The 27,323-nt window shown below is 37.3% G+C and overlaps 3 protein-coding genes across 3 annotated transcripts in view; 2 read left to right on the forward strand and 1 right to left on the reverse strand.

The window, feature by feature from the left end:
• Positions 1-1,539: 1,539 nt before the first annotated feature.
• On the forward strand, positions 1,540-9,534 carry LOC139695800 (c-Myc-binding protein homolog). Its single transcript, XM_071594589.1, has 4 exons — positions 1,540-1,746; positions 2,177-2,304; positions 9,011-9,231; positions 9,299-9,534. Exons 1-3 carry the CDS (start codon positions 1,732-1,734, stop codon positions 9,228-9,230), a joined length of 363 nt encoding a protein of 120 aa, XP_071450690.1. The 5' UTR covers positions 1,540-1,731; the 3' UTR covers position 9,231; positions 9,299-9,534.
• Positions 9,431-20,825, reverse strand: mgr (prefoldin subunit mgr). The gene is made up of 6 exons (XM_071594580.1): positions 20,741-20,825; positions 20,557-20,647; positions 20,302-20,429; positions 19,046-19,211; positions 18,816-18,928; positions 9,431-9,794 (listed from the first exon to the last, which is right to left on the reverse strand). Exons 2-6 carry the CDS (start codon positions 20,632-20,634, stop codon positions 9,710-9,712), a joined length of 570 nt encoding a protein of 189 aa, XP_071450681.1. The 5' UTR covers positions 20,635-20,647; positions 20,741-20,825; the 3' UTR covers positions 9,431-9,709.
• A 23-nt stretch (positions 20,826-20,848) lies between these two features.
• Cul5 (cullin 5) overlaps positions 20,849-27,323 on the forward strand; it is a 66,589-nt gene continuing 60,114 nt past the window's right edge. Inside the window, exons 1-3 of the mRNA XM_071594572.1 lie at positions 20,849-20,866; positions 21,228-21,437; positions 22,014-22,193. Of these exons, the coding sequence (XP_071450673.1) occupies positions 20,849-20,866; positions 21,228-21,437; positions 22,014-22,193 (408 nt within the window). The remainder of the gene's footprint in view (positions 20,867-21,227; positions 21,438-22,013; positions 22,194-27,323) is intronic.

Below are 27,323 nucleotides of genomic sequence, written 5' to 3' on the forward strand. Positions count from 1 at the left end.
ACGGCGAACTCACTCCAAGTGCCCTCCACAAAATACCTCAAGTAGAGATCGGAATACCGCTGAAAAATATCTGCCGCCGCCGTGATTCGAACCCGGGCCCTCTGAGTGAGAGAACGTTAGCCACTGCGCCATCCCTATCGATATGTTGCAGTGTCCAACGCACTTGTTTCCCACTTAAAGACCCGGGTTCGAATTCTGGTGGCGGCAGATATTTTGCAGTGGTATCCCAATCCCCACTTGAGGTGCTTTGTAGAGGGCACTTTTGAGTGAGTGCGCCATCCGTCGGATGGGACGTCAAGCTGCGGACCCCTTGGCGCCTTTCGTTAATAGTAGGCTAATGCCGACGCCGGGTTTCTCTCCACCCTTCATCCTTTGTGAGCCATCCCTAATGGCCCAAGTGACCTCAGCAGTCGGCCCTCCCCAAAATACTACTACTGCTACCCTGACAACAGTAAATAATATAACTAAGTTTTATGATTGTATGTTTCATTAAAATATATTTTTAACTATGTCACAAGAATTTTTAAATTACATATTGTTTTTATTATTTTATCATATATTAATTACCATATTACACATATCCGTAAATCTTGAACGAATGAAACTCGCATTTACATGGGAAGGGGATCCCCCAAATTGCCTATAATGTAGTTTCCCGTGTACTACACTTGGTCGCGGCGATCGCTTATGTGACCTTCTTTTGATAGACTTGGCATTCAGTGTCCAGACGCCTCCGAGCTCAATAACAAGTCCGAACTTGAGGAATTCAAGACGGTGCTTGTGATGTCACCATTACTATTTTCCCTTACCCATTTGTCATGTCGTTTAAGCGGTTGTTGAACGGTTGGCAGGGTAATCAGATGAATGTCCCCCGGAGGATTAATTTTTTTTCAAACAACTTGATGATAAAGTAATGGTATTAAGAAGTCTTATATTAACTGTTAGATAACGAGCCGTATTTATCGATTTGAGTTGGGATTGGGAGTTTGGCGAGCAAGGACGGTTTTTCTGCGCGAATAAATTCAACTCTCGGCTGGGGGACATTAACCAAAATGATCAATGTTCCAATTTAATAGTAACCGCCAAGATCATTCTGAGGCTAGCACAGTTCATGGATGCAATCTCATTCATAATCTACGTAACTAATTCTGGATTCACGAGAGTTACGAGGAATACCCTAACACATCCTTTCGTTTACAAATACTTCATATCATTAAAACTATGATGATATGCTGTATTTCTGACCACGTCCCTTTAATGCTAATAAAATAGTAGGGAATAAGATGACATTCCTTTTATTCGAACCAGGAGAACTGCTTGTGGCGTGAAACATATGGGTCTCAAGTTCTAATGTAATCCTCCCAAGGTGTGGCAATATCCACAAGGCTCCCTCAGTTTTGTAATGTTATTCCTCAATTCAATATTTTCTGTATCCAATAATTAATAATGTCCTATTGTATTATGTTGTAAATTTACTCTAGTAGCAATCCTTGAAGTTCCTAATATCTTCAAAATCCGGATTTTTCGGGAATTAAAAGAAATTACAATAACTTATAAAAGATATTATTTCCATTGCATTGCACAACATTTGAGCTTTGTTGCCAAGTCAACTCATATCGTCTACCATCGTATGGCTTTGACGCTGCCATCTCGTGGAAATGGTTCTGACTTCCACTCGTCTAAGGTGAAGGATTTGAATTTTTCTGGTGATCATCAAAGAATTTGCTCGAAATGTCGAACAATCGGGTAAGGATTGTTATTTATTTTGAATTTTATATTTAAATTTAATACTGTTGATTGAGAAACGCTTCTCCAGGTCACCAGTCATACTTTCAGTAAGAAGTTGTTACACTCCGAACATCGCCGGTAATTTGTTGTATGGTGGCTAGGTTAAAATATTTTGCTCTGACGATTCCGAGATTTTTACATAAATCACCAAATATTTGTAACTGTTTTCATTTTTCAAAGTTTCTTTCGCTGAATATCTTGGACGAATGATGATACGACCTGTGTTGGTGTAATTTTACCACACGATGCAGACTTCAGCTTAGTCCAATTCTTCTTGTCATTGGTTGGATGAAAAACTGCACTACCATATCGAACTTTCTAAACTTTAACGATAACTAATCTGACTCATTTATCGTCTATGTAAACGGATGTTTGGTGTTGACTGCAGCTCGGGTACCTAGACGCAAAGCGTGAAGAATTTCGACGCTACCTTGAACTATCAGGAGTGATGGATGCTTTTACGAAAGTGTTGGTTGGGCTGTACGAAGAAGCTGATAGACCCAAAGATGCGTTGGAGTATCCTTTTTAATATGTCACCGATTTTGATTGTAAGTTTCGGAGAGCAGTAATTGCTTTCTTTTGATGTGAACTGGCTTTATTTGGGCGTCATTTTGTATCTTAACCCGTTAGCGGGTTTTCCCATTGAATTGGAATGTTTCAAATATACACAGCACTTAGATGTGTTACACTGTTAATTGTTGAGTTATTTCGTCAATCAAAAGAAATCTGGGCGGTAGATTTCAGAATGAATGCATCCACGCCAGACTAACCAGCCTTGTGTGTGGTCCCCTGAATAGTATCTCTCCAACACAGGCCTTAAATCAAGATCTATAAGGGCAGCACTAGGAAAAAGCTTGATTGGAGGTAGGCTAAGGGGATAAAATCCTTTAAATCACCAATGAATAAACTGAAATGCATTAATTAACAATTGCCAGAACAATTTATTTCATCAAACATGCCATTTCAGTACCATATCTGGACATCTAGTGCGTACTATCTCTGGTCCGTAAATGTATTATCTAGTTACATGCCATTCTTATTATAACATTTTGCAATCCCAACCATTTACTAATAAATTGATCTTCTTTCAACTTACTGATTCTATACTACTTGTTCTCATGTCAGAGGTAGAACAATCCGGCACGGTTTGTTATTAAGTTGATGTCGTCTAAGTTTTTAATTCCCATTGCCCTCCACCTTTTACTTTTAAACTGCACCATCTCTATTCATGCATAAAATAGTTTCTGGTTGATGTTATCATATTTGGTTGCTATACCAACTGCTTCAGTATGCACATTCTTAGTGAACATGGGCTACTCCCGGAACCTAATCACATCCACAGAGATAAAATAGCTTTGATGTGGTTTAGTGTAGCTGTCAACTACAACGATTCTTCTGTTGACCTATATTATTGACCTTAGTTCCAGACATATCATTCATAGTCTTCTTCTGTGGCCCTTCCTGATCATTTCGTGCTTGACAGCCATCTTCATTGGGCTATCCTATCTCGGGATGTGGCCCTCTTGTTTAAAGAATTCTCATTAGGCTACTTCCTGTATCTACCCTTCATAAAATCTATTCATTAATTATTCCGTCACTCCCATTTCGTCTTCATTATTTTTCTGAATAGCTCCATTCTTATAATTCTTCAAGTCCTTTTTGGGGGTGCAGTAATTGCCTTGGCTTCTCTACCTAATCCAGTATGCTCCAGATATTTTCCTATGAAGGGCTTCCTTTCTTGCAAGCTTACATTGCCATCTGTGATTAGTTTTTTATAATTTCACTGGCCTCGTTAGGGGCAGGGTTGCATCCTCTCCTGCAAACCCTGAGGTTGCGGGTTCGATTCCCACCTAAGTGGGTTTTTTCCATCTAGGGCTTTGGTGTTTGTAATTGTTTCTATTTTTACATCATTGATGAACGTCTGATGTAAATGCCTAAGTGCTGTTTTCAGTTTAGTGTGAAATTAATTCCTCTTTGGCAATCTTCCATTTTAATGATCCTGTTTCCTTGGTTACAAAACTATTCTGCAATGTGTGTGTTGTCTGTTGGTGGCCATATTTTTGTTTTCCTTATTTTCAGGTGTTAATATTCGAACATCTTCTTAAAGTGGAAATTCCCAGAACTTGTTTTAATATGTTGCATGCTGGAATGATCACATCCCCTTCACTGTTCCAGATTGTTTTTAAGTGTGTCATGATAATTTACTTTAACTGCTCAAAATAATAATTTTTCACTGTAATACAGTGTGCAATAGCTTTCAGCGATAAAGTGCTCCATAGTTTGTACCTGTAGGTGATGCATTGAAAGTTATTCCTCACATGGAATCACTGTGCGTATTGCCATTTATTCCTTGTATAATATGCATTCCCACAAATTAGGGTCTGCCACTGGCAACTTTTACAATATTAATATTTTATTCATCAGGTGACCGGAGAATGCCCATTCCAATCTCACCTCTCATGATTTCATATCATTTTCATTTGATACTGCTATAGGCTGCAGCCAGTACTTAATGTACATTTGTGTGGTTTGGTGTTTTCCTCATGGAGTTTGTCCTTGATGTTTGGATGGACACCCTCACAAACTACTTTGGGTCTGCTTAAATGTAATAAGTGTATTTGAATTTCAGTCCATTTCTTTTCATATGTGGCATATATGGCCTAAGGAATAGTTTAATTTTTATTAATTTTAGGGGTTAGGTGGAAGAAGGGAATATATAGTCTTGATCTCGCCCCATAAAAGATTATTATTGAAAGAGCTTACATTAATTTATTATCAAATCTAAGGGCAGAAAGGCTTAGGTTTTCATGTTGCACTTAATCCACAGCATGTTATAATTTACCAGAGAAATGACAGTTGGGCAAAAGGGGTATGGGGTTTATGATTTTGTAAGCAGGGACATGAAGAGAGGCATTCACAGTTTATTAGGCCTGTGGGCACAGTCATGATGGCTGGAGAAAATTTCAAGTCAGTCAGAGAAAGTGCTGTGCAGCTGTTTAGATTCTGAAGACTGCCATTTGATACTTTTAAAATGGATCTATGTATCTGGGAAAGGAACTGGTTCCCTTTCCCTGGGGTGTTTCACATGCTCTTGGGTGTAGTACTGGCTGAACTCTACCATTACCTACCAAACTGACTCTCGGGTTGATTACTGTGTTTATGGTTGTTAATGTTTATATTAACTAATGACCTGTGGTTCAATTCCGCCATCAGTGAGTTTTCCTCCATCTCACGCTTGGATGCTCGTAGTTGTCCTTTTTATTAGTTTATAGTCCAATATGAAAGGCTTAGGCTTGGTCTTTCTCTGATTAGTGCTTAGTAAATACCCTGACGTATACATTATATTTTAGGAGGCCTAAGTGTCTGAACTGTAAGGGTTTGGATTCTCGTTATTCCTCAGTACTTGGACTAATTTTTCATATGGTTGTGATAATTAGGAATGAAATTGTTATTGTGAAAAACCATTTGCAGGAAGTTGAAGATGACTTCTCATGATGGATGAATTTTCCCAAAACATTATCCTTTATGCAAGGTGAGGGCACACTTGTAGCATGCTAGTGCAATGAGTGTACCATTGTGAACAAAAAGGGTCAAATTTTTGAGCAATGCAACAATTTCGGAGTGTAAAAATCATTTGCCTTGACTGGGATCCCTTAATGTCCGGTCTAGTGCTTAGTCTGGACATTTGAGGGATCTGGGTTTGAATCTCGGTCAAGGCAAATGATTTTTACACTCTGAAATTGTTGCATTGAAATTTGCATTAATGGATGACTCCATTAAAAGTTACTGTTGTGGCAGCTCCCGCCGTTCCTTTGGAATTTTTGATCAATTTCGCCTAAAGAGGGAAGGTTTATCTTTGTATCATGAAAATATCAATAGACAGTTACTTAGCTGATTCTGTTAAATCAATGGACCATTCCATGAATAAGAAGTCTAAGAAATTTTCTTGATTTTGATTCCGAGGAAGACATTTACAGTTAAATTGTCTAAAAAATGTACCCCCTGATATGAAAATGAATACAGGAAGTTTTATAATTGCTTAATATCATTGGAACTTTACCACATTCCTCTCATTGTATTGATATGGTAATATGAATCATAAATTTTAGTATTTAATTAGCTGGAGGAATAATCAGCATGCAATACTGGTGCCCTCATAGTGAAAAGTACAGGAATATTAGTACTAAACAAGACAAACAGTAGGGGACCAAGGTTGCAGCCCTGTGGAACACCAAAATTGATTTTCAATAGGCTGGAGCTAACCAATTCTGATCCACCAGATGTGCTTTGGGGGTAATTTCAAATTGCAATACTTCACTCACCAAGTCGATTAGTGGAAATTATCAGTCAATCAATCTGGCTCTCAAGAATAGTATTGTCAACAGTCAATCATTTATATAATCAAAAGATGTGTGAAAAAGTTGTGCTTGTGGTTTAATCCTTGGAATTATATTATCATGATACTGGATGATAGAATATTTGTTGGCCTGCCTGTCCTAAAGCAATGTTGGTGGACACGAGGTAACTGGAAGTGATACTTGTTTTACATTCCCTAATTTGTGTTGTTGAAGACATTTGTCACCACCAGGGGGTGATTAAAACAATGACATGGAAGTTTACTGCAAGTATTGTAGCTGCACATCTAAAGTACTTCTGCATATGCTCTTATGGAGTCGTGGAAAATTGATTTTATCTTTTCATTTCCTTTGAGGATTAATAACCCCACTCCAAATTTTATTTGCCCCTTCGTCCTAAATGAAAATTTTATGATGTACTTGCAATTTTCATCATCTATGCTTTTGTAGAGCTTTAGCTGTACCCCCAATCAGTATCCAGAAATAGAAAAGAAACAACTATTGATTCATAACCAGGGCTGTGTGGAAATTTATGCTGAATGAAAAAACTTAATGAGTCTCATTTCTTAACTATTCCATTTAAGAAAGCTGTACAAATGTGCAGCTTTTTTGTGTGTTGAACTCCAAATACTGTTTTATTTGTGAATTATGTTTTAATTTGAGTGACAAAATTGTCAACAAAAATGGAATTTTCATAATTTTTTGGAGAATAAAAATTACTTAGATTTTCAGGTAGCAAGCTGCTTAAGTGTAATGTGTGACGCACAAGAAGGGCACATGGGGAGAATAAAAATGGGTGGGATCATAACATTGACTTTGGGGGTGGAGAAACTGTGGAAAATGAGAGAATTTTTGCACCTAAGCTCAAATCGCAGTTCATAATCCTCTCACAACTGAAAAAGGCACCAGTGGTTCATAGAATTTTGCCATCTTAGTCATCCCCCCGCCTGGGGTTTGAGGAGGATGAGGGCCAAGTTGTTGAGCTACAAGAGTTGTGAAAGAATTTGCCTTTTGCTTCTCTATCCCAACCTGTTTACTACTGGTTTGAACAATTTATATGCAGGTATATGATAACTATCTTCACCAGATGGTTACATTCTAAAAATATGTACAGGTGATTCATGGGTTGTGATTTGAAATTTTAACTCTGCGTGAAATTGTTTTTGTTGCTCATTATATCCCTATTTTACCATTTAAAGGTGCAAACTCTTGTTATTGATTGAGCACAGTAATAGAAATGCTTATTTGACAATGGATAATGAATTAAGGGGGATCGAGATGGTGCGGTGGCTATCATAGTGGCTTCCCACCCAGAGGACCCGGGTTCAAATCCTGGCAGTGTTCAATATTTTTTAATGGTATCTTGATCCCTACTTAAGGTGCTTTGTCTAGGGCACTCAAGAGGAGTATGCCATCTGTTGGATGGGATATTAAGCTGCGGACCTCTTGGTGCCTTTCATTAAGAGCAGGCTAATGCTGACGCCTGGTTTCTCTCCACCCTTCATCCTTTCCCGTCCATCCCCTGTGGCCCAAAGCTGTCAGTTGCCTCCCCCTAAATACTACTACAATCGTGAATTAAAAACCGAACTATGTGCAATAGTAGTGAGTGGTGGAGAGGAAGAAGCTAGGAAAAAATCTAAGGCCAAGTAGTGAAATAAACGGCTTAATCTGGGCTAGAAATCCTTGCAATGTTGGAAAGAGACATGGAACTTCCATTTTTAAAGGTTTTTATATCATATTTCTTCAAAGGAAAGGATAATGCACGGAACTGTTCCCAGACTTTTTCTTTCAGTCAAAAACATACCTTATGGCAGAGAAGCTGGCACCAAGTGCCTGAGAACCAGGCTGCCTGCTTTGATGGCTTTACGGCCCATATTTGGGTCGTGCGGGAGCTCTTGGGGGAGTGTTTGGCTGGCTCCTGCTTAACTTGGGAAAGGGTTCTCTTCTCCTCCTTGTTAGCCACCCTTAGTCTGCCCAAATGAGCTGAGCACCCTGATCATTGGAATTTCGTGGCAACTTTCCCAAACACCCAGAAATTGAGAAGCCTTGTGCTGCATCAGGAAGATAGGTCTATTATATAAATGCCTAATTCTGAATGGCTTGCTATCCTTGAAAAAAATCTTAAGCATAAATGCTTTTTACTGCAAAAATAGTTAGTAGAAAGAAAAATTACTTTATTCATGGACATTTATTTTCAGGGTTTCCCAGTGCGACACCCAAGAAAAATTCTTAAATGCTCTTTAGGAATGCCTAAAATCTTAATATGTATTTTGTTAATTTGAATGAGTAATATAATAATTGTTTTAAACTACTGGGTTTTAATGTGATATACAATCTGCTAGTGCAACTTTTGTTATTAACAGTAAATCCTTAGAAAACTATGAAGTCCTTGAGAAGTGTCATGGTGACTTCCTTTACAATGCTGTCATGAGCCAGAATTTATAGTTGTGTAATTCCCAAGAGGGATTGTTATTTAGCTGAGCCATCAAATTTGAAAAATTTCTATTCATTATGGAATGTTTAAAAAGTTTTTTCATTTAATTTCATTCATTAAGTTAAAATAATTCACTATGGATGTCCATGCTACAGGGTAAATGCCTGAAATACTGAAGTTTAGCGGTGTTGGTCAGTTATATTGGGGATAGGTAAGGGTATCACAATACCATGAGAAATTATTTTTTTCTGGAAACATGAAATGTCTGATTACTCTGAATTTCTCTTTGGAAAAATATCCTTCTTAAATGCACACACAACCAGTCTCCCTTTACTTTTCAGCAATGTGGATTGCTCTATCGAGTTTGAACCTAGATCTGTTGCGCTGTTATTAATTTTGTTGGGTATTGAACATTTTCCTTAACAGCAAGTAGATATGTCAAGAAGCACTTGGGGAATGACAGACCAGAGGTCGTTGAGGTTGAGTCAATCAAGACTGAATTAGAAGAGTACAAAGCTCGCTTGAAGTTGCTTGAGAGTGAGAATGAAGAGCTGAAGAGAAGACTTGGTGATTTTGATCTGGAAAGGACTCACCCTGATTTTCAGCCGGAACTCGAGAAGGGCACCGAGAAGGAAGAATTGTCCAATGAATAAGGTACTGCTGTTAAAATCTAGAGTGCATAAATTATTATTTAACTTTCCCGATATGGTTGCTGTTACAGGTACTACTTGATAATGACCGAGGAAAAAATGTGACTGAAGGCTTGCCTAGCCTACCTGAACATATCTCATATTGGTGCACCATGAATGTTAAATATAAGTTTCAGGTATAACAATAACTTAACAGCATTGAATATTCATTGTCAAATGTTTATTTTTTCATTAAAACATTGTTGCCATGAACAACTGTAAAAATTGTTAGTTCATATTTAAATATTAAACATTGAACAAATGCTTATTAGAGTGACATTATTGCCTGTACCTTCAAAAGAAATAACTTAAAGTGAGGCACTATTATGAGGTAATTAAAAAAAAAAACAAAGACTGCTGACTTATAAAAAAGGCTAAAATTTCAAGTAGGTATATTTCATTAGGTTAATTGAAGTTGTGCAAATGCAAAAATAAATTCATGCTCATGAGGATTTGGCAGCCTGTCTCCTTTTAACATCCCAGTTGTAGACTCTAGCCATATTTACTTCTGTTGTGGTTAGTTGATCACTGGAAAAAAAATAGTCTATGAGGATAATTCAGTCAATGCAAGTGCTCCCATCAAAAATCTTTTTACCACCAGATAAGAAGAGAATCTGACACTTAATCAACATTGCCGTTTGATAATCCAAGCATGGACAGATTACATGAAGTCCCATTTTGTGGGCACACAACAGAGCATTGCTTGCGACAAATTATTTGAGTTCGATTTTAACAACAGCTGAAGGAGGCACTTCAAATAATGGCAGTTGCCAAACCGGGATATTACGTGGAATTAAGATTATCAATCTGAACACTAAGTATAATACAACAAGCTAAATAAACAATTTTCAGGCTAAAATTACAAAAAAATCCTCAATTTACATTTGCCTTACTCCAAATAAATGCAATGATAACCATTTAACTTATCCAGCATGCACAATGAATAATACTTATTCAGATTGAGTCATTAACAAAATTGAAAGCTTTTTTCAGAGAGTTAACTAAACACTTAAAAGACTGCATGGTGTAAATTGGTACAATCTTAAGTGTAACTAATATAACGGTTATCAATGTTTTGGAAATCAAATGATCTAGTAGGAAGCCTTGATTTCCAGTTCTGAATATACCATCTTTGAATTTAGGAATACTAATACGTAATATATTTATCAGGAGTGGAAGACATTATTAAACCTCACACTCGAGTGTCGTTCAATTAGTTCTTTCTAGCTACCCTACAACCAACATAACAAACATATTTGCTTTCAAAATTTAACTAGGACTTACCAAATGTTTCTCCATTTCACAATTATTACCATGAAATTCAGTGCGACAGATATGGGATGAGAATCAATATTAATAAAACAAACGTTATGCAATTTTCTAGAAAGAAAAAGGCTAAGCTAAACATTAAAATAGGTGGGCAAAAACTGAGCAGGTAGAACAGTATACATCTCTTGGAACTGTTTCGGACCAACACTGTCAAAGTAGAAGGGACGTAAGGAGAAGAATTGCACTACATAAAGAGGCTTTCACGAGGACGAGGGATTTAATGACAGGGACGATAAGTAAGGATATTAAGAAAAGACTCATAAAAACTTTGATATGGACGGCACGGAAAACGTGGTCATTAATGCAGGAGGATAGACGTAGATTGGAGGCTTTTGAAATGTGGCTGTGGAGAAGAATGGAGAAGGTGAAATGGACAGAGAAGAAAACAAATGAGGAAGTACTTGGTATGGTGGGCAAAGAGAGGGGTTTGTTGGGAGAAATCCTATGGAGGCAGGAAAAATGGATGAGGGGGTATTAACTGGCAGTGGAATGTTGAAGACTAATAGAGGGGAGAATGTTAGGCAAACGAGGAAAGGGAAGGAACAGGATAGAGATGTTGGACGGGATGAAGGGAGGAAGAAAGTACTCGGAGAAAAAGAGGGACCTGATGCTGGCTATACAATAAAAAAATGATTCCATTAAACAATATAGATAAAAATAACTCAAGACTTTCCTCAACTCATATCTCAAATAACTCAATATCTTGCTCCAGCCAGACTCATTCTATGTCCATATTCATGATATGGACATCAAACTCTACTTAAAACTTTCCATCTAATACGGCAGTGCATTGTTGAATATTCTCTTCAACAGTAAGTGCTGCCAGAAGGAAATATTCCCAACAGATCACTGCCATGTCTTCGTCCATAACGGCCAAGGGAGCAATATACAAGGCAAAAATCAAGTGGTTAAGGGAAGAGCTGAAACTGTGGTAGGCCAGAAGAGATTCTTACATTATTTACATGGGAAGGCCCAAGTAAATAAATTCTCTTTCTATGTCTACCAGCAACTTTACTGGCCTAAGCTCATTACCATACTGCTCTTCTATGTACATATATCCATAAGTACCTGACCTGCAGATGGCGGTAGTTGTTTGAAAAATATCACTGTATTAGAAAGTATGCAAACTATAAAGCATATGCCTCAAGTTAGAAGATGCTACGTTGTTTAGTATTTGTTTGGCAGCCATCAATAGTGAAGGCTTTCAGCGAATTTGTGACAATGGAGAAAATTGGTCATCGTTATGAGATACAATAATTTTACTTGAAAGGCCTCAGCCCAACCAATATAAAAACTGAACTGGATTCTACTCTGGGTGAGTCTGCTCCTTCATTTACAACAGTAAAATTTTGGGTAGCAGAGTTAAAATGAGGCCATACGAGCTGTCAAGATGAGCATTGCATTGGTCGACCAAATAAGGCGAAGACTCCAGAAATGGTGAAGATAATCCACGAAGTGATACTGGATGATCGTCAACTGAAAGAGCGCGAGCTAGCAGACATAGCAGGCATTTTACAAAGAGCGGTACATTGCATATTAACTAAAAGTGTGGACATAAAAGGCTGTGTGAAGGATGGGTGCCGCGTTTACTCACACTCAAGCAAAACCAGTGTCGTGAAGATGTTTCAATTGAGTGTATAGCAAAGTCTCACAGCAACAAAGCAGAATTTTTGCACTGTTTCATATCCATGGATGAAACATGGGTCCATTACTTCACACCCCAGACAATAGAACAATCCAAAGAATTGATTCAAAGGGGAGAACCGTCTCCAAAGAAGGCCATTTCATCCGCACGCAAGGTCATGGCATGGGTTTCTTGGAATGCGCGAGGGATACTTTTCATTGACTATCTTAAAAAGGAAAACCTTTCAATGGCGAGTATCAAGCAAACTTAACTATATGTTTGAGTGGAAAAGCAGCTGCATTTGGCTAAGAAGAGTGTTTTTTCATCAAGACAGTGCATTAGCTCACAAATCTGCTATTGCAATGGCCAAAATTCATGAATTAAAGTTTGAAATGCTACCTCAGGCATCCTATTTGCCAGATTTAGCCCCCACCATAATATTTTCTGTTCGCAAACTTGAAAAAATGGCTCAGTGGTCAAAGATTTTCCAACCGTGAAGAAGTGATGTTGGCAGTTAATAGCTATTATGAGGAGCAAGACAGTTCTTATTATAAAAGGGGTATCAAACTTATTGGACATTGCTGGGAAAAGTGTTTAGAGCTAAAAGGAGATTATGTCGAAAAACAAGTACATTATTTTCCAGAATTTTAGTGTTTTCTTTGTTGGGTCTGATACTTCAGGGATTACCATTACATATTGCCTGCACTTCAAGCTACATCTGGCAGAGTGGACAACTTTTATGAATGACATAAAAGGACTAGTGAATAAAATCTCCTCTCGAAAATTTAATCTCAAGAGCAAAAAAAATAAGTATTGTTTAATTGAATGCACCACCAAAATACCCCTTGGTTACATTGCAAAACAGTTCTCGAACAGCATCAAACTTTACTCCAGCCACAAGAGTTGTCAACCTAAGTCACCATATGTTCACTAAAGAGGAGATGAGTATCTTAAAGAAAGGTTTTAAGTTTGCCCCCCCTGCCCCAACAGTCTCTTGAATCCAAAATTAAAAATTAAGCCGCCGATTGTGAGGTTGCCCTGCGGCACGAATCTCTGGCCATTAAATAACAAATCCCAGAAATCATCATGACTTTGATGGACAAACCAGTGCCAGTAACTTCCCATGCTCCCAGTAGCACACATCCACCGTAAGTAGTAGTTTTAGGGGAGGGGACCCTCAGCTAAGGTCATTTGCACCATTAGGATTGGATGGGAAAGGAAGGGTGGAGAGAAACCTGGCATCGGCATTAGACTACTCTAGTCAAAAGGTGCCAAGGGGTTTGCAGTTTAACATCCCATCCAAAAAAACGGCGCACTCACTCAAAGTGCCCTCCACAATGCACCTCAAGAAAGGATCAAGGTACCACTGAAAAATATCTGCCGCCTCTGGGATTCGAACCCAGGCCCTCATGGTGGGAAGCCTGTATGTTAGCCACCACCCATGTTCACCATCCGACAGCTAAGGAACACCATTATGAAGGAAGACCTCATCATCCAGAAAGCAGACCAAGGAGGTAGTGTCATAGTGCTGGACAAAAGTGAGTATGTGGAAAAGTGCCCGAAGTTCATTAAAAACAATTCAATCACTCATGTATCTAAAGACCCATCTGTGACTTTTCCAAGCGAAGTGAAATGTAGTTTTTAAATATGAGTTGCTTAATGCTAGGGAAAAATGGTCTGTAGTAAAAATGAACCCCACTGCTCAAAGTTTGTATGGACTACCCAAAATACATAAACAGGCGGTGTCAATTTGACCCCTGATTTCAGAAGTGTCCACCCCACAAACCTACAGTCATACAAATTTAATAATATGTTCCAAGACTACTCATGGCTCAAGCCCAAATACACTGTCAAAAACTCAATCAAGCTTGTGCCGAAAAGCTCAAAGAAATTAACGTTCCTGGTACAGCAACACTAGACTCTTTTGACATTAATAACCTGTTTACTTACCTCCCCAAATTGGAAGCCTTACTTTATGCTCAAAATGTACTCAATGACTCCAAAATTACCCCAAATATTACAAATGAATTAATTGCCTTCATGAATATGGCAGCAAAATTATTTCAGTTCCAACCAAAATTGATATATCTAAGCAGACAGTCTAATTATGGGTTCCATGCTTTCTCCCCTCCTAGCCGAAATATTCCTTAAATTATTAGAAGAATCTCCGTTCAATACAGCCAATAAACACGTGGAAAAAGTGGTGTATTGGTTCCGCTATGTAGATGACATTCTCTGCCTGTGGACAGGGTCAAACCGCCAGTTAGACACCTTCCACAATTACCTCAACACGATCCACCCAAACATTTCCTTCTCCATGGAAAAAGAAGTTAACGGCACAGTTAACTTCTTAAGACTTGGCAATAACCATAAAAGAAAACAGATATGAGTTCTCTATTTTCAGGAAACCTACATACACGGATCATACAATTCCCAATGATTCCACCCACCAGTTTTTGCACAAATATGCAGGACTCAACTCCATGAAACACCGGCTCCTGTATACCCCCCTTTCCCCCACAAATTTCAATAAAGAACTCAGAACAATTACAAATATAGCCACCAGCAATGGATACAACCCAAATCTAGTTGGAAAAATAATCCAAAAGAGCGGATAACAATGGCAATAAGTCACATTTCCCCCTCTCAGCTGCCCCCTTCTAAAGAATTTAAGTGGTGTTCGATTCCTTTTCTAGGAGATATCTCCCATAAAATCTCAAATTGCCTTCCAACTACACTCAAAGCGGTCTTTTACACACCCCTTAGTCTCTCCAAACCCTTTGCTAATGACAAAGACCAACAGGATATGTTTAATAAATCAGGCAACTACACACTTAAATGCCCAAGAAACGCCAGGTGTCACAAAAAGCAAAACCCGAAATCCCTCTCCGCAAGACACCACTTAAATTGCAACCATAATAGCAATTTGGTTCCAAAAATACTACATGTCCTCCATAAAGGATTGAAAATGGATGCTCGAGAGCTAATGGAGATTCGAAGGCATAAGGCGGTTGTCAATATAACACTTAGTCATGAGCCCTCCCCTTTCTAAAAAATTGACCATGGTAAACAAACCAATGGTTCTACGCACTCAGTTGCATCTATGCCATAAGCAGACCCTATGAAATGTCATAACCCTAACAACACCCTTCTTCCGCTTTGTTTTCTCTTTCCTCAACCACTGATTTTCACTTCTGAAAAATTCCCAGACCCTACACAGCCACCCGTCTCCCTGAGGATAAACAAATCCAACGGTTCTAAGTGGCCGTCTGCTCCTATCCCCTCCTAATAAACGCAGACCAGACCTAATGCTTAGTCACCACCAAGGCGCCACCACTTCTTCCTTTCACCAAAAAAGGCATGACCACTGACTTTGAAGTCCCAGCGAACCCGCCCCCCCCCACACAACTTCAACTTCCCCACTCTTCTCTTTCTGATAGGTACATATTAAACATCTGAGTGTGTCATTTGTACCCCATAATGCCCCAAGTTGGTGAAACGCGTTATAATGATAAATAAATTCAGTGGAAAATTAAAAACTCTTTTAACATGGACATCAAACAATTTCACGAAGTGAAGCCTGGAAGTGTTAAGAATAATTACTCTCCTTAAATGCAGCAGCATGATAACTGATAAGCAACATTGAAATGAAACAGTATGTAGCTATACATGTACTGCATATTTATTCAAATTTTAAAATATTTCTGCATTAAAATATAATCACTGATATTCATTTACCATTAATAGAATTTAATAAAAAAAATTAGCACTCACTTTCCAAGGGTGTGTAAGTTTCTCCATCTTATTCGCCAACTCTCAAACAAAACTGTCAAATACACTATTTAACATCTGCATTCTATCAGTTGAAACCAATTGGGAACAATTTTTTAGTTTCACTTTTATTGTAATCTTAAAATTTTGATTACAAAAATACACATTACACTTAGTTTTGGGGACATTTACCACAGTATCTTAGCATGTCTCTAAGCAAAAACTTAGCATGTTCCTTGTCTGTTAAATCCATTTGTATTGCATGAAGAAGCAATACAACATTTCTTTATTGTTGACACACAGTGTGCATGCCTCTAGCAACTGCTAAAACATACCACAATGGTAGCAAGGAACAAAATTTGGAAAAGCCCACCTAAACATCAGGCTCCCACGTAACATTTGAATATGTTTTAAATTACCTAATATCAATTATTTCCTATTTTGTTGTCTTTTACAATGCTTTCTACATCTTTCATTCCATGCATAGCTCTAGGCTGCTCATCGCTCATACAAATCCTCAATAAATCCACAATTTTATGATTCAGATCTTTCAAAATCTAGGGTTTCGTTCAGCTAATCCCTTTTTCCTTAACCTACCTCTGAGCTAGACAAACAGGATATTCTGACACATCATATGCTAATTTTTTTCCCAATCCACAACAGAGAATGAAAACGGTTGACTTTTTCCTTTCATAATTTCTAAAAGGGTGTCCATGTCAGCTGCTTTCTTTCCACTAGTTTCTATGCTTTGACTTCTGATGGTTATTTTCATATCAAGCAGATATTCAATCTTGCCTTATACTGTTTCCTGAAACTGTTAGAATTTCTCCCTTCTGCTAACTGATATCCTGGGTTTCAATTTGATTGGTTCCACTTTCATCACTTCTCTCTTACGCACCAGTAATAAGAGCCCTCCGCATCTCTAACACAGTTTTCCCTAGTTTAACTTCATAACCTTTAGTAATTAATTTAATTGTTTTAGAGGAAATTCATACTTAGTCAAAAGTGAACCTTTGTGATGCTAACAATTGTTTTGAAGTCTTCACCATCTTCTGTTTGCCTGTTTAAAAGATTGTTGTTATTATCTGCTATATTTTCAACATTTTTTTAAACAACTAAACTAGTGGCACTCTGTCAATTAATTCTCCACCATACACCTGCAACATTCTATTTTCTTCTCCCACAGTTTAAACTAACATATTTAATTCATGAAACCAATTGCTAAACATAAATGGCAGCAGAGTTGCCACTTCAAACTGGTATTCAGCACTTATACACAGTTACTTCCAGTAATGCTTTAGATGAACTGACTGTGGGTGCCTGAGCTACTAGATTGTCACAAAGTGGATTACTTGAGACATGCAATGAGACTTGGGCTGTCTAGTATGCAACCCTGCTGGACAAACTAATAAACAAATAAAAATCTAGATTCATAGTCTGATAGTTCAATATGAATGACCATCAAACATTGATACAAGATACAATATGCTTGATATAATTTTTTTTTATTTTTTGCACTTAATACCTGAATATTGTTCCATTAACTATTATATAATTGTAATACACGAGGGCCGCGATAGTCTAGGGGGTAGAGCATTGAGACTACTGACCCAGAGGGCCCAGGTTTCACTCCCAGGTAAGCCTCGGGGCACCCTCAGCTCCTACCAAGCTGTGTGATTTTTTGTGTACCAGACCTTCCTGGGTAACCATAACTAGCATCTCAATGCCCTTCAATGATAATTAATTAATACCAAACCATTTTTTCAAAATTATATTAGGTAGCATGGCTTTGTTTTAGTTGTGATATCCATTTTCCATAACAGTAACTATTTAAGAATGTTACTCACTGAGTATATTTCACATAAGGTCCACATGTCAAAATAAGGATTTTACAGGTTCTCTCCTACAAATTTCATTTTTGCAATAGTGATGGCAAATTATAATGGCACTACTGAGTACTGAAAACATAACCCAAGTATCTTGCCACTCCAATAAACGGTTTTTGGACATAGAGATTGAAGTTTTACCGATAGGCCAAAAATACATGCACCAATCCATAATTCTTAGCACTTTCTTAACCAGTTAAATAATAATTTATTACGCACTATCCTCTAAAACATATTTTCTATAACATTCTGCTTTGCAAGAAATCGGTCAACATTAAAACTATGATACACTTAAAAATTTGGGGGCACATACTGAAGTTCTGCTGCTTAAATATGTGCAATAACAACAAACCCAGGAGAAATTTTAAGAATCTCATGAATGCCACTTCAATCAATCAACCTCCCTCAAATAAACAAATTAAAAAATAAGAATGACATCACTATTAATGTTGATGAAGTTAAACCTTGTTCTTGGGCAATTGGACTGGCTGGGAGACAGGCCACCTCCACCACCAAACCACTATCTACTTGAAATACTACACCGGGTGACATACTAGCCATGCAGGATAGCCCCCCACCTCATCCCATTTTCCTCCTTATCCCACCAGAGGGGTGACTGCAGAAAAGGCACTTGAGGGCATGATGCTAACAAGATGGTGGCATGGGAGGACTACTTGAAATGGTTCTATATGCGTGAGATAATGCAAAAACATGTCTTGCTTTAAATTCATTAGCAGCCCTACTGTGCAAGGAAAATTGTTGTTCACTGATTGAATCAATAAATAAAGGATTAACATTTTGGAGACATTTGATTTTTTCCTAATATTTAACTCAATGCCAACGCAATAGGCATCAAACTGACAATTTAATGCCAAGTAAAACAATTACTCACCAACGAGCTTTATCATGACTCATATAAAAAGTCTTCCCATCACTTACCGAAGAAAATCTAAATCATGCTCAACGTAAGCAAGGTGCTTCTTAGCAGTTTCTATATTTTTTTTCAGCAAGGCAGAGGCATCATCCAATGTATATTCCAACATAATATTTGCCTGGAATTCAAAGTGTTACCATTGCAAGTACTATTTTTTTAATAGTGAAATAATAGGATGTGGCTTAGTAAAGAGATATGTAACAGATAAAACACTTAAAAAAATGCTGATACTCACCCCAAGCCATAGACATACTTTATCAGTGGGAGGCACTAGAGCTTTCATAAATACTTGTTCTGACAAAAGAAATTGTGTTTCAATATCTTTAGGGGACTGCTGCTGTTTTTTAAGTAAATTTATCATCAGCTGTGAATGCTCCAAATCAGGAACTTGTGACTTCAACCTTGTATAAAAAATCAGAAATACAAAGTTAAAGGAGAAATGTTTAATAAGTACCACATAGCTTCACTGAGTCAATCGTCATATTCCCATTTGCAAGCCTTGAAAATAAGCTAATTTCTTACACACATAATGTAAATTATACAAAACTTGAACAAAAAAGCTCAAAAATAAGAAAATGCCAAAAATTGATCACATGGTTGAAAATTTGACCATAGGTAGGTACAGGAGCGGTTAAAATGGAAGTGTTTTCAGAAAAAGAAAAGTACACCACCAAGAGGTATCCTTGTTACTCCCACTATTATAGCTCTTGAAATGACATAAAAATATAAACGTCAAAACGTGGCAGGTAAAAAAGGAATTGTTATGAAGTTTCACAAACGCTAATGTCTCAAACATCGATAGTTTAAAAGTTTGTAAGCAAGGTAGCAGTGATAACGTTAACATTAGGGGGATGGAGGTCTAGCCCATTTACAATGAACACCTGGTGTGATTTCATTAGATAGCTAATACTTTTCATTACCTTGCAGAGTAATTATATCTATTCGTGGAATTTTCTTACACAAGGGCTCAGCAGCATTTGGACCAATTGAAGTCAAATGAATACATGTGAATTATCAATAATTCACAAAAATGCAAGGTTGTATATTTAAAGTAATTCTTCCATCCATATGCAGCTAGCTGTTTAGAAAATAAACCTTGAATAGTAGCTGGTAGATACACAATAATACAGCATGAGAATGACCACACTCAAACATATGCATTCCTCTGAAATACACATAACGAGGAGTGGTGAAAACGATGAGCCGCAGGGTAATGATGAAGGAGATGAAAGGGAAAGGGAGACCAGATATAAGTTGGAGTGACTGCGTAAAGCAATTAATGAGAGAGAAGAACAAGGGTTTAGTGCCAGAACCAAACATAAAAAAGAACAACTAATGGCGACACACATTTGACATTAGCAAAAGTTACTGAGGAAGAAGTATGTAAATAAATTACCGGTAGTTGACAGTAAAAATTAATTCGAATGTTAATCCATCGTTAGCAATTTAATGTTAATTTGGATTATGGTCGATGAATAACATGAGGTTTACCTTCTTCGCTTGGCAAGCAGATTTAGTTCCATAAATTTATATTTACTGTGTTGCTCATCTAAGCGCTTAAGGACTATTTCCACATTATTGTTATTTTCCGAGAGAGTCATAAATGTATCAACATCGTCCTAGGGGCAGAAAGAAACGAATTCATGAGGCACATTTTTGATTGCGATATTCAGGTTGAAATGGAACGAAATTAAAATAATATAAATTGTTATACATAAATTAAGAAGGCTATTTAATATTAAATACCACAAATGCTGCTTCAGGAATACCAGCATAGGACTTCTTCTTCTCCTCATTCACTATATCCTCAGTGCCTGCGGCCATGTTAAAGCGAATCCTAGTGCAAAGTAACCAAAACAAGTCTCATTTGTTTAAATGTCGTTAATTCTAAATATGTCAGTACGTAATTCGTCAAACTATTTTCTCATACCTTAACTCAAAGTAATTAATTGATTTATAAAGTCGACCCGATGAATTACATGAAAGCCCCTGACAATGCTATTATATCATTGACTTCAGTAGGAAATTCTGAAGTGTCATGGCGGCGATGTTAAAGGTAAGTACGAGATACCGGTGCAATCAAATGACATTCTATTGACATACGAGTTTAAGTCAATGTAATTTTCTGGTTGATTAAACTGGTCATGTTAGTTTCAAAATTGACAATTGCCGTTCTCGTATTTTTTCATTTCTGACCGTCTGTAATGTGTTCCATAACTCTGCATTCCTATTCTCAATTAATATGGTAATTTTAACTTAGAATAATTAATTTTAGACGTTATAGTTAACATATTTTATTATATTTTTTCATTTCGTAATTGCTTTAACGATACGATAATGAATAAGGTTTGTCAGAAAATCTATTCAATTGAAGTTCTGTATACCTTAAAGGAAGTTACATTCTCTTTCATATTTAGGACAAAGGACAGCTTATGTTTGAAGATAAGTGGCCGTCTATGAGGCCGATAATACTAAAGTTACTCCAGCAAGAACCAGTTACACAAAATGAATGGCAGGACTTATTTTACTCTGTCCACTTGGTTTGCCTTTGGGATGAAAAGGGTCCGCCTAAAGTGAAAGAGGCTCTTCAGGAGGATATAATGGATTTTATAAAAAAAGCACAGTTGGTAATAATCCTTACTAGTGAGGACTTAGTAAGATTATATCATTTTATTTTATCTTCTGTTTAAGCATTATTTCAATTGATACTTTTAGTCTTGTGTATTTTAAGTAGCAATTGTTATTGCTGGTAAAGTTAGCTTTTATCGTAAAGGTTTGTCCCTGTTAAGGATTGATATTGATTTAAATGTTGAGTTCCACAACCAAGAGTCGGGTAGAATTAGAGCTATTTGATTACAAACATGAAAACGGTAGCAGCGTTAAATTTGTATGTTACACAGTTATACTGTAGTGGTAAACAGGTTTAAGTGATAGAGTTGATTGTATTAAGTTTTACTGCGTCTTTTTCTTTTTTAGATTAATTTTGTTTTGCTCTTATTAAGTTAAATTCTTGATATTTATCTTCTTGTTTGAGGCAGCAGTAGTTGAATATCCGAAGTAATTTATGTGCTTCTGATTTGCAGTCAAGAGTTCTTAATCTGAGTTACATCAGTATTTTTTCAAAATGAAAATTTTCATAATTTCCAATGCAAGAAAGCATACCGGATGTGTATTTCAATCATTAATATGTACATCTTTTTCAGAGGGTGCTGGCTCACCATGAAGATCAAGCTCTTCTAAAGGCATATATTGCTGAGTGGAGAAAGTTTTTCACTCAGTGCAACTACCTGCCAACTCCTTTTAGGCAGTTGGAAACCTCATTAGCTGGTAAAATTCCAACTGTTCAAAAGAAGACCCAGGGTGAGGAGAGCATAGTTCGAAAGGTTAAGTTTTTATTTAGCTTCACTTCAGTTAATTAAGTTATACAACTGATTGATTTTATATGTATACTCATTCTTTCAGGACTTTTTGGTTTAGTATACCAATTTTGACCAACAATCTAACACCCCACGTTCTAACTGTTAAATTCTGTATCTATATTGCTCCCAGCATGCCTATTCTTTCACATTCATCAACATTCCATCACTAATCAAAATTATCTGCGGCCAACTTTCCTGCCTCCTTTGAATATCTCCCTGAAACCCTCTTTCCTCTGATTGATTTAAAAGAATAGATTTTGAAATTGTTTCTTCAGTTGTAATAATTCTAAATTTTTGTGAACATTGATGTGAAAATGACACTAACCTTGAAACCCTTGGTCGCAAAGAGTTAAATTGTAATGCTCTTGGAATGCATGTTCATTTGATATGTCACACCAGATTTTCCTGCAGGATTAGCTTTCCCTGCTATTCCCTGCTGCAGAATTAGATTCCCTGCTATTTTATTAACCTGTACATTTTTATTGTTGAATTCGCACCAATATGTTTTCTAAATTCATGTTAATAGAACATTTTTTGTTAACTTTTATTGTAAAATCTTTTATTACATTGATCTTGCATAAGAAAATTTTGATATTTCCTTTGCGATGGTAAGTAAACCATTAAAAACACAAAAATGTATGCCTACTTTAGGGTCAGAATCTCACATTATGATTTGTTTTTGACTATTTATTTTATTTTTAATGTCCAACTTTAAAAGCATTTGCACTTGTAGAAATTAGAGATTCATTTATTAAATTTTACTCTGTTTACAAAGTGACATAAGAATTGATTCTTGCAGTAAATATATTGCACAGTGATGAACTCTGTATTTGAATTAGTGCACATGAAAACAATTAATAACATTTTTGAAATTAGCCCAGTTTTGAATTTTAAGTGTGCATTTCTTATATTTTCAAATAGTGAATGTGATAGCTAGAACTATTTCACTATTATAATTTTATGGTGGAAAGTAACCACACACTTACCTAGGATGTTATAAATCATATGAGATGAAATTCATTTAAATATACTATTTTCAGAATGCAAAATATAGAAACATAATAATATTTAGTTAATAATAATTACATGTAGAATTGTAAAGTATCCATGATGCTTATTTAGAGAAAAGTTAAGCCAGAGCAATAATGGATATATGTGTATATATACAATAATATAATAATATTTATATTATTTTATATATTTTTTGTGTATATTTATATACACTCACGGATCCTCAAGGGAGATGGACGTGTTTTAAAGCAGCGCATTAGCGACCGCTAGAAGGCACACTCCCTTGGGCAAAATGGGGAAGGGCATGGCAGTGGATGTAAAGTGTATTATTTGCCATAGAAAATTGAGAAATGGAGTCCAGTGTAGTGGGTGTTGCTCTTGGTACCACTTAAATTGCTCTGAGAGTAAACTGGAGGATTGCGTGAGTGACAATTGGCAGTGCAGTAAGTGTGAAAGTCAGAAGAATCGAAGAGGTTTAGAAGAGAAAGAGGAGGTAATTGAAAAGCTGCAAGTGGATTTAAACATCGCTCGTAAGACAATTTTCAGCCTTTCCGCTGAAAATGAGGAACTGAAAGCATCATTAACAGAGATGAGGTGGCGGGTGAAACAGCAAGTCAAAGATGATCTCCACTTTGTCCGAAGGTGTGAAAAGAGGAAACTGGAAGATTTAAGTCCAACCAGAAGTGAAACAAGCTCATGTTACGCAGATGCCTATCGGGCTGGAGGAATACGGGAAAGCATCCTACGGAGAGAGCAGCCAAAGAAACAAGGAGATGGAAGGAAGGATAGAATAAATGTGAGACCGAAGAGGGAAGTGCTTCCGATGATGGAGGACATAGTGTCAAGGGAGGTTTCTTGGTGATCCAGGGTCACACAAAGTGAAAATATTTGGTGATTCCATAATACGTTTCATCAGAGGTTGTGGCGAAAGTATCAATGAAGGCATTCAGTGTTTTCCGGGGATAAGAGTGGAACAATTGGACAATAAAATAGCTAATATGGCCAGTGAAGGTGATGAAAGTGTTGTCATAATTCATTTAGGGACAAATGGCGTAAAAAGTGCTAAGTCAGAAGACCATCTAATCGGTTTTATTTGGGATTTGGCGACCTCGGCCAAAAATAAGTTCAAAAGTGCTCAAATTGTCATTAGTGGAATTCTTCGTAGAAGGGACATACATTGGAAGAGAATTGACGCCATAAACAAAGGAATAGAGTGGGTTTGCGTGCAACAAAGTCTGACATTTGTGGACCCGAATTGTTGGGTCGGTGACAGACACTTGGGCCGCGATAGAGTGCATTTAAACAGGAAGGGATCCCTCGTTATGTCTAATCTGTTTAAAAATGTTGCACTAAAGCTCAGTGAGCAGGGAAATCTGTAATGGGCATAAGAGGTGGACCTCGCAATACCGAAGGAAAGGAAGGTAAGGGCTTAATAGTTTTGCAGGTTAACTGCTGAAGTATTCTAAATAAAGTATGTCATTTCGAGACATTAGTTGATGCATGTAATCCGGTTATTGTGATAGGCACGGAGTCGTGGCTAAGTGATCACATTATGTCAAATGAGATTTTTCCTCAAAATTTGGCAGTTTACAGAAGGGATAGGGATGGTCGTGGAGGGGGGATATTCATATGTGTTGATAAAAACTTAATAAGTACATTGGAATGGGTAAGAAATGATTGTGAGATGATGTGTGTTCATGTTAAAGGTAGGAATGGAGGGAAAACTTAAAAAATAGGTGCTATGTACAGTAGCCCCAACGAAAGGATGTACGCAGTCGAGGTATTAGCTGACATATGCTCGGCTAACCCTGAGGATCATACCCTCATAGCGGGGGACTTCAACCTTCCAGGTATTCAATGGTTGGCAGACGAGGTCATGGTGGGGGTTGGGAAGGCCCAAGAAATCGTTAGTCGACTTAGAAATGAGGAGGGTTTTGTACAGTTGGTGGAAAAACCCACGTGCGGGGGAAACATCCTTGACGTCATACTAGTGAGACGGAAAAAGTGGGTAGGGGAAGTCGAGGTCCTTCCAGGAATAAGTGACCATTCAGCTGTGCGTATGTATCTAAACTGGGAGAGGGCTCAGTATAAGGGGCTAGTAAACAAAAAGACAGTTTGGCATATATAAACGTGGTGATAGGGAAGGGTTCCAGACCTTTTTAAGGGAAAAGTATGCGGAATGAGTAAGTGGTGGGCAGAATGTAGAAGGAATCTGGAAAACATTTAAGGGGATAATGGAGGAGGGATTAAATAAATTTGTCCCGACAAAAATTCTTAATGAAAATAGTGACCCAGTACCCAGGGTACCAGATCCAGGGAAACCTGGGAAACCATAAACGGCACAGGGAAAGGAACTGGCCCCCCTACCCTGATGTGTGAATTTCACATGCAATTTTTATGTATAGACATAGAAACCATAAATACAGCAATTAACCCGAAGGTTGGTTTCATAGGTGACGGCATAGCTCACTCTGGACAATGCCTGACGGCGTGTACAAAAAGCATTTGCGATTGTAGAAATTAGAGATTCATTTATTAAATTTTACTCTGTTTACAAAGTAAAATGAGTATTGGTTCTTCAAGACAAGTAATCTGAACACCAGTGGTTCACTTTGCTAGAGTCAAGTGAGCATACCTATATGGTGAAGTTTTGTTATGCTTGGGGAGTGTTCCTGTTGGCTCCATTTCATTCTATCTGCTTTGTTGGATCTAGCTTAGTCTGTCTTTCATCTGAGTATTATCTGAATGGTCAATGAACTATTTCTTGTTTAACATTTCAAGCTTAAATGGACGGACAATTAAATTCCTATCTTTTCGTGTACAATATCTCTACCAGTACTGAGCTCAAAATGGAAGATGTGGAGCTATTGGCTGTTAAAGTAATAATCTCAAGAAAGAAGATCCTAAGGCCAATAAAAATAATAAAGAAGAAACTCCTATACCGGTATTTCGGTCACACAGGTGACCATCAACGGGGAGAAAATCAAATAGGGCACTTGAACTAAGAAGAGGAATGTGCACAGGCACCGTCCAAAGTCAAGTGGGACTTGACTTTGGACGGTGCCTGTGCACATTCCTCTTCTTAGTTCAAGTGCCCTATTTGATTTTCTCCCCGTTGATGGTCACCTGTGTGACCGAAATACCGGTATAGGAGTTTCTTCTTTATTATTTTTATTGGCCTTAGGATCTTCTTTCTTGAGATTATTAGTACTGAGCTCATCTTTAAAAACAAAGAATGACTTCAAATTATCATTTAGTTCCCTCTGATACCTTGGCCTAACAGTTACTATTATTATTATTTTTTTTAAACCCTGGTATAACTATCTTTGCAGTATTTTATTTATTCACAGTTATTCTCCATCATTGAAATAGTTTTTAATTGATACGTTCACTAATTCAATTTATTTGTCAAAATCAGACTGCGTGTCCACGCTATGGTTATTAAATTCCCTTGATAACATGTCCGCCATATAAGTACAATAATTTTCCTGGCTTATTAAGTTTACTTTAGTGTAAAGAGGATGACTCATCATTCTTTTTGAAGGTACAGGGATTTTCTCTAGTGGAGTTTCAAAAATTAGCACCAATGGTTTTTGATCAGTCACCACATTTACCCCTCTACCAAAGACAAACTGGCAAAACTTCTCTCACTTGGGGCATGTCCTGCAGGCCTTTTCTCTTAGAATCAATATTGCATATCGCCGACCCCGGTGGCGGCGGGGTAACGTCCTGGTCTGCCATTCCAAGGGTCGCGGGTTCGATTCCCGCCTGGGTGAGTTTTTCTCCACCTAGGGCTTGGGTGTTTGTAAATGTGATCATTGTTATCGTTGTTAATAGTTCGATGTAAAGGCCAGAATGCGCTGTTTTCGGACTAATACTGAATAAATAAAATAAATAAATAAATAAATAAAATAAATAAGCATCTAATCTATACTGACTCGTTAGGTTCATCATCAGTCAAAAACTGGGGCTTTTGTTAACTTCTTTTTGATTGCTCGAAACACTCATTCAATGCACTGTTTCACTCAAATGTTGAATCATTTTTTTGTAACTCCTTCAGTGATTTTGTGACTAATGAAACAT

The sequence above is a fragment of the Hetaerina americana genome, unplaced genomic scaffold (assembly GCF_022747635.1).
Source record: "Hetaerina americana unplaced genomic scaffold, ioHetAmer1.1.p SCAF_1, whole genome shotgun sequence".
Taxonomy (NCBI): Eukaryota; Metazoa; Arthropoda; class Insecta; order Odonata; family Calopterygidae; genus Hetaerina; species Hetaerina americana.

What these genes read in the sequence shown, in the direction of transcription:
- LOC139695800 (XM_071594589.1), top strand. An exon ending in AGACCCAAAGATGCGTTGGA is followed by an intron (nt 2,305 to 9,010) that starts GTATCCTTTTTA and finishes AACAGCAAGTAG; the next exon opens with ATATGTCAAGAAGCACTTGG.
- mgr (XM_071594580.1), bottom strand. Translation starts at nt 20,634, where the DNA reads ATGGCCGCAGGCACTGAGGATATAGTGAATGAGGAGAAGAAGAAGTCC. An exon ending in CTGCTTGCCAAGCGAAGAAG is followed by an intron (nt 19,212 to 20,301) that starts GTAAACCTCATG and finishes TTTTTATACAAG; the next exon opens with GTTGAAGTCACAAGTTCCTG. An exon ending in CATGATTTAGATTTTCTTCG is followed by an intron (nt 9,795 to 18,815) that starts GTAAGTGATGGG and finishes TTTTTTTTCCAG; the next exon opens with TGATCAACTAACCACAACAG.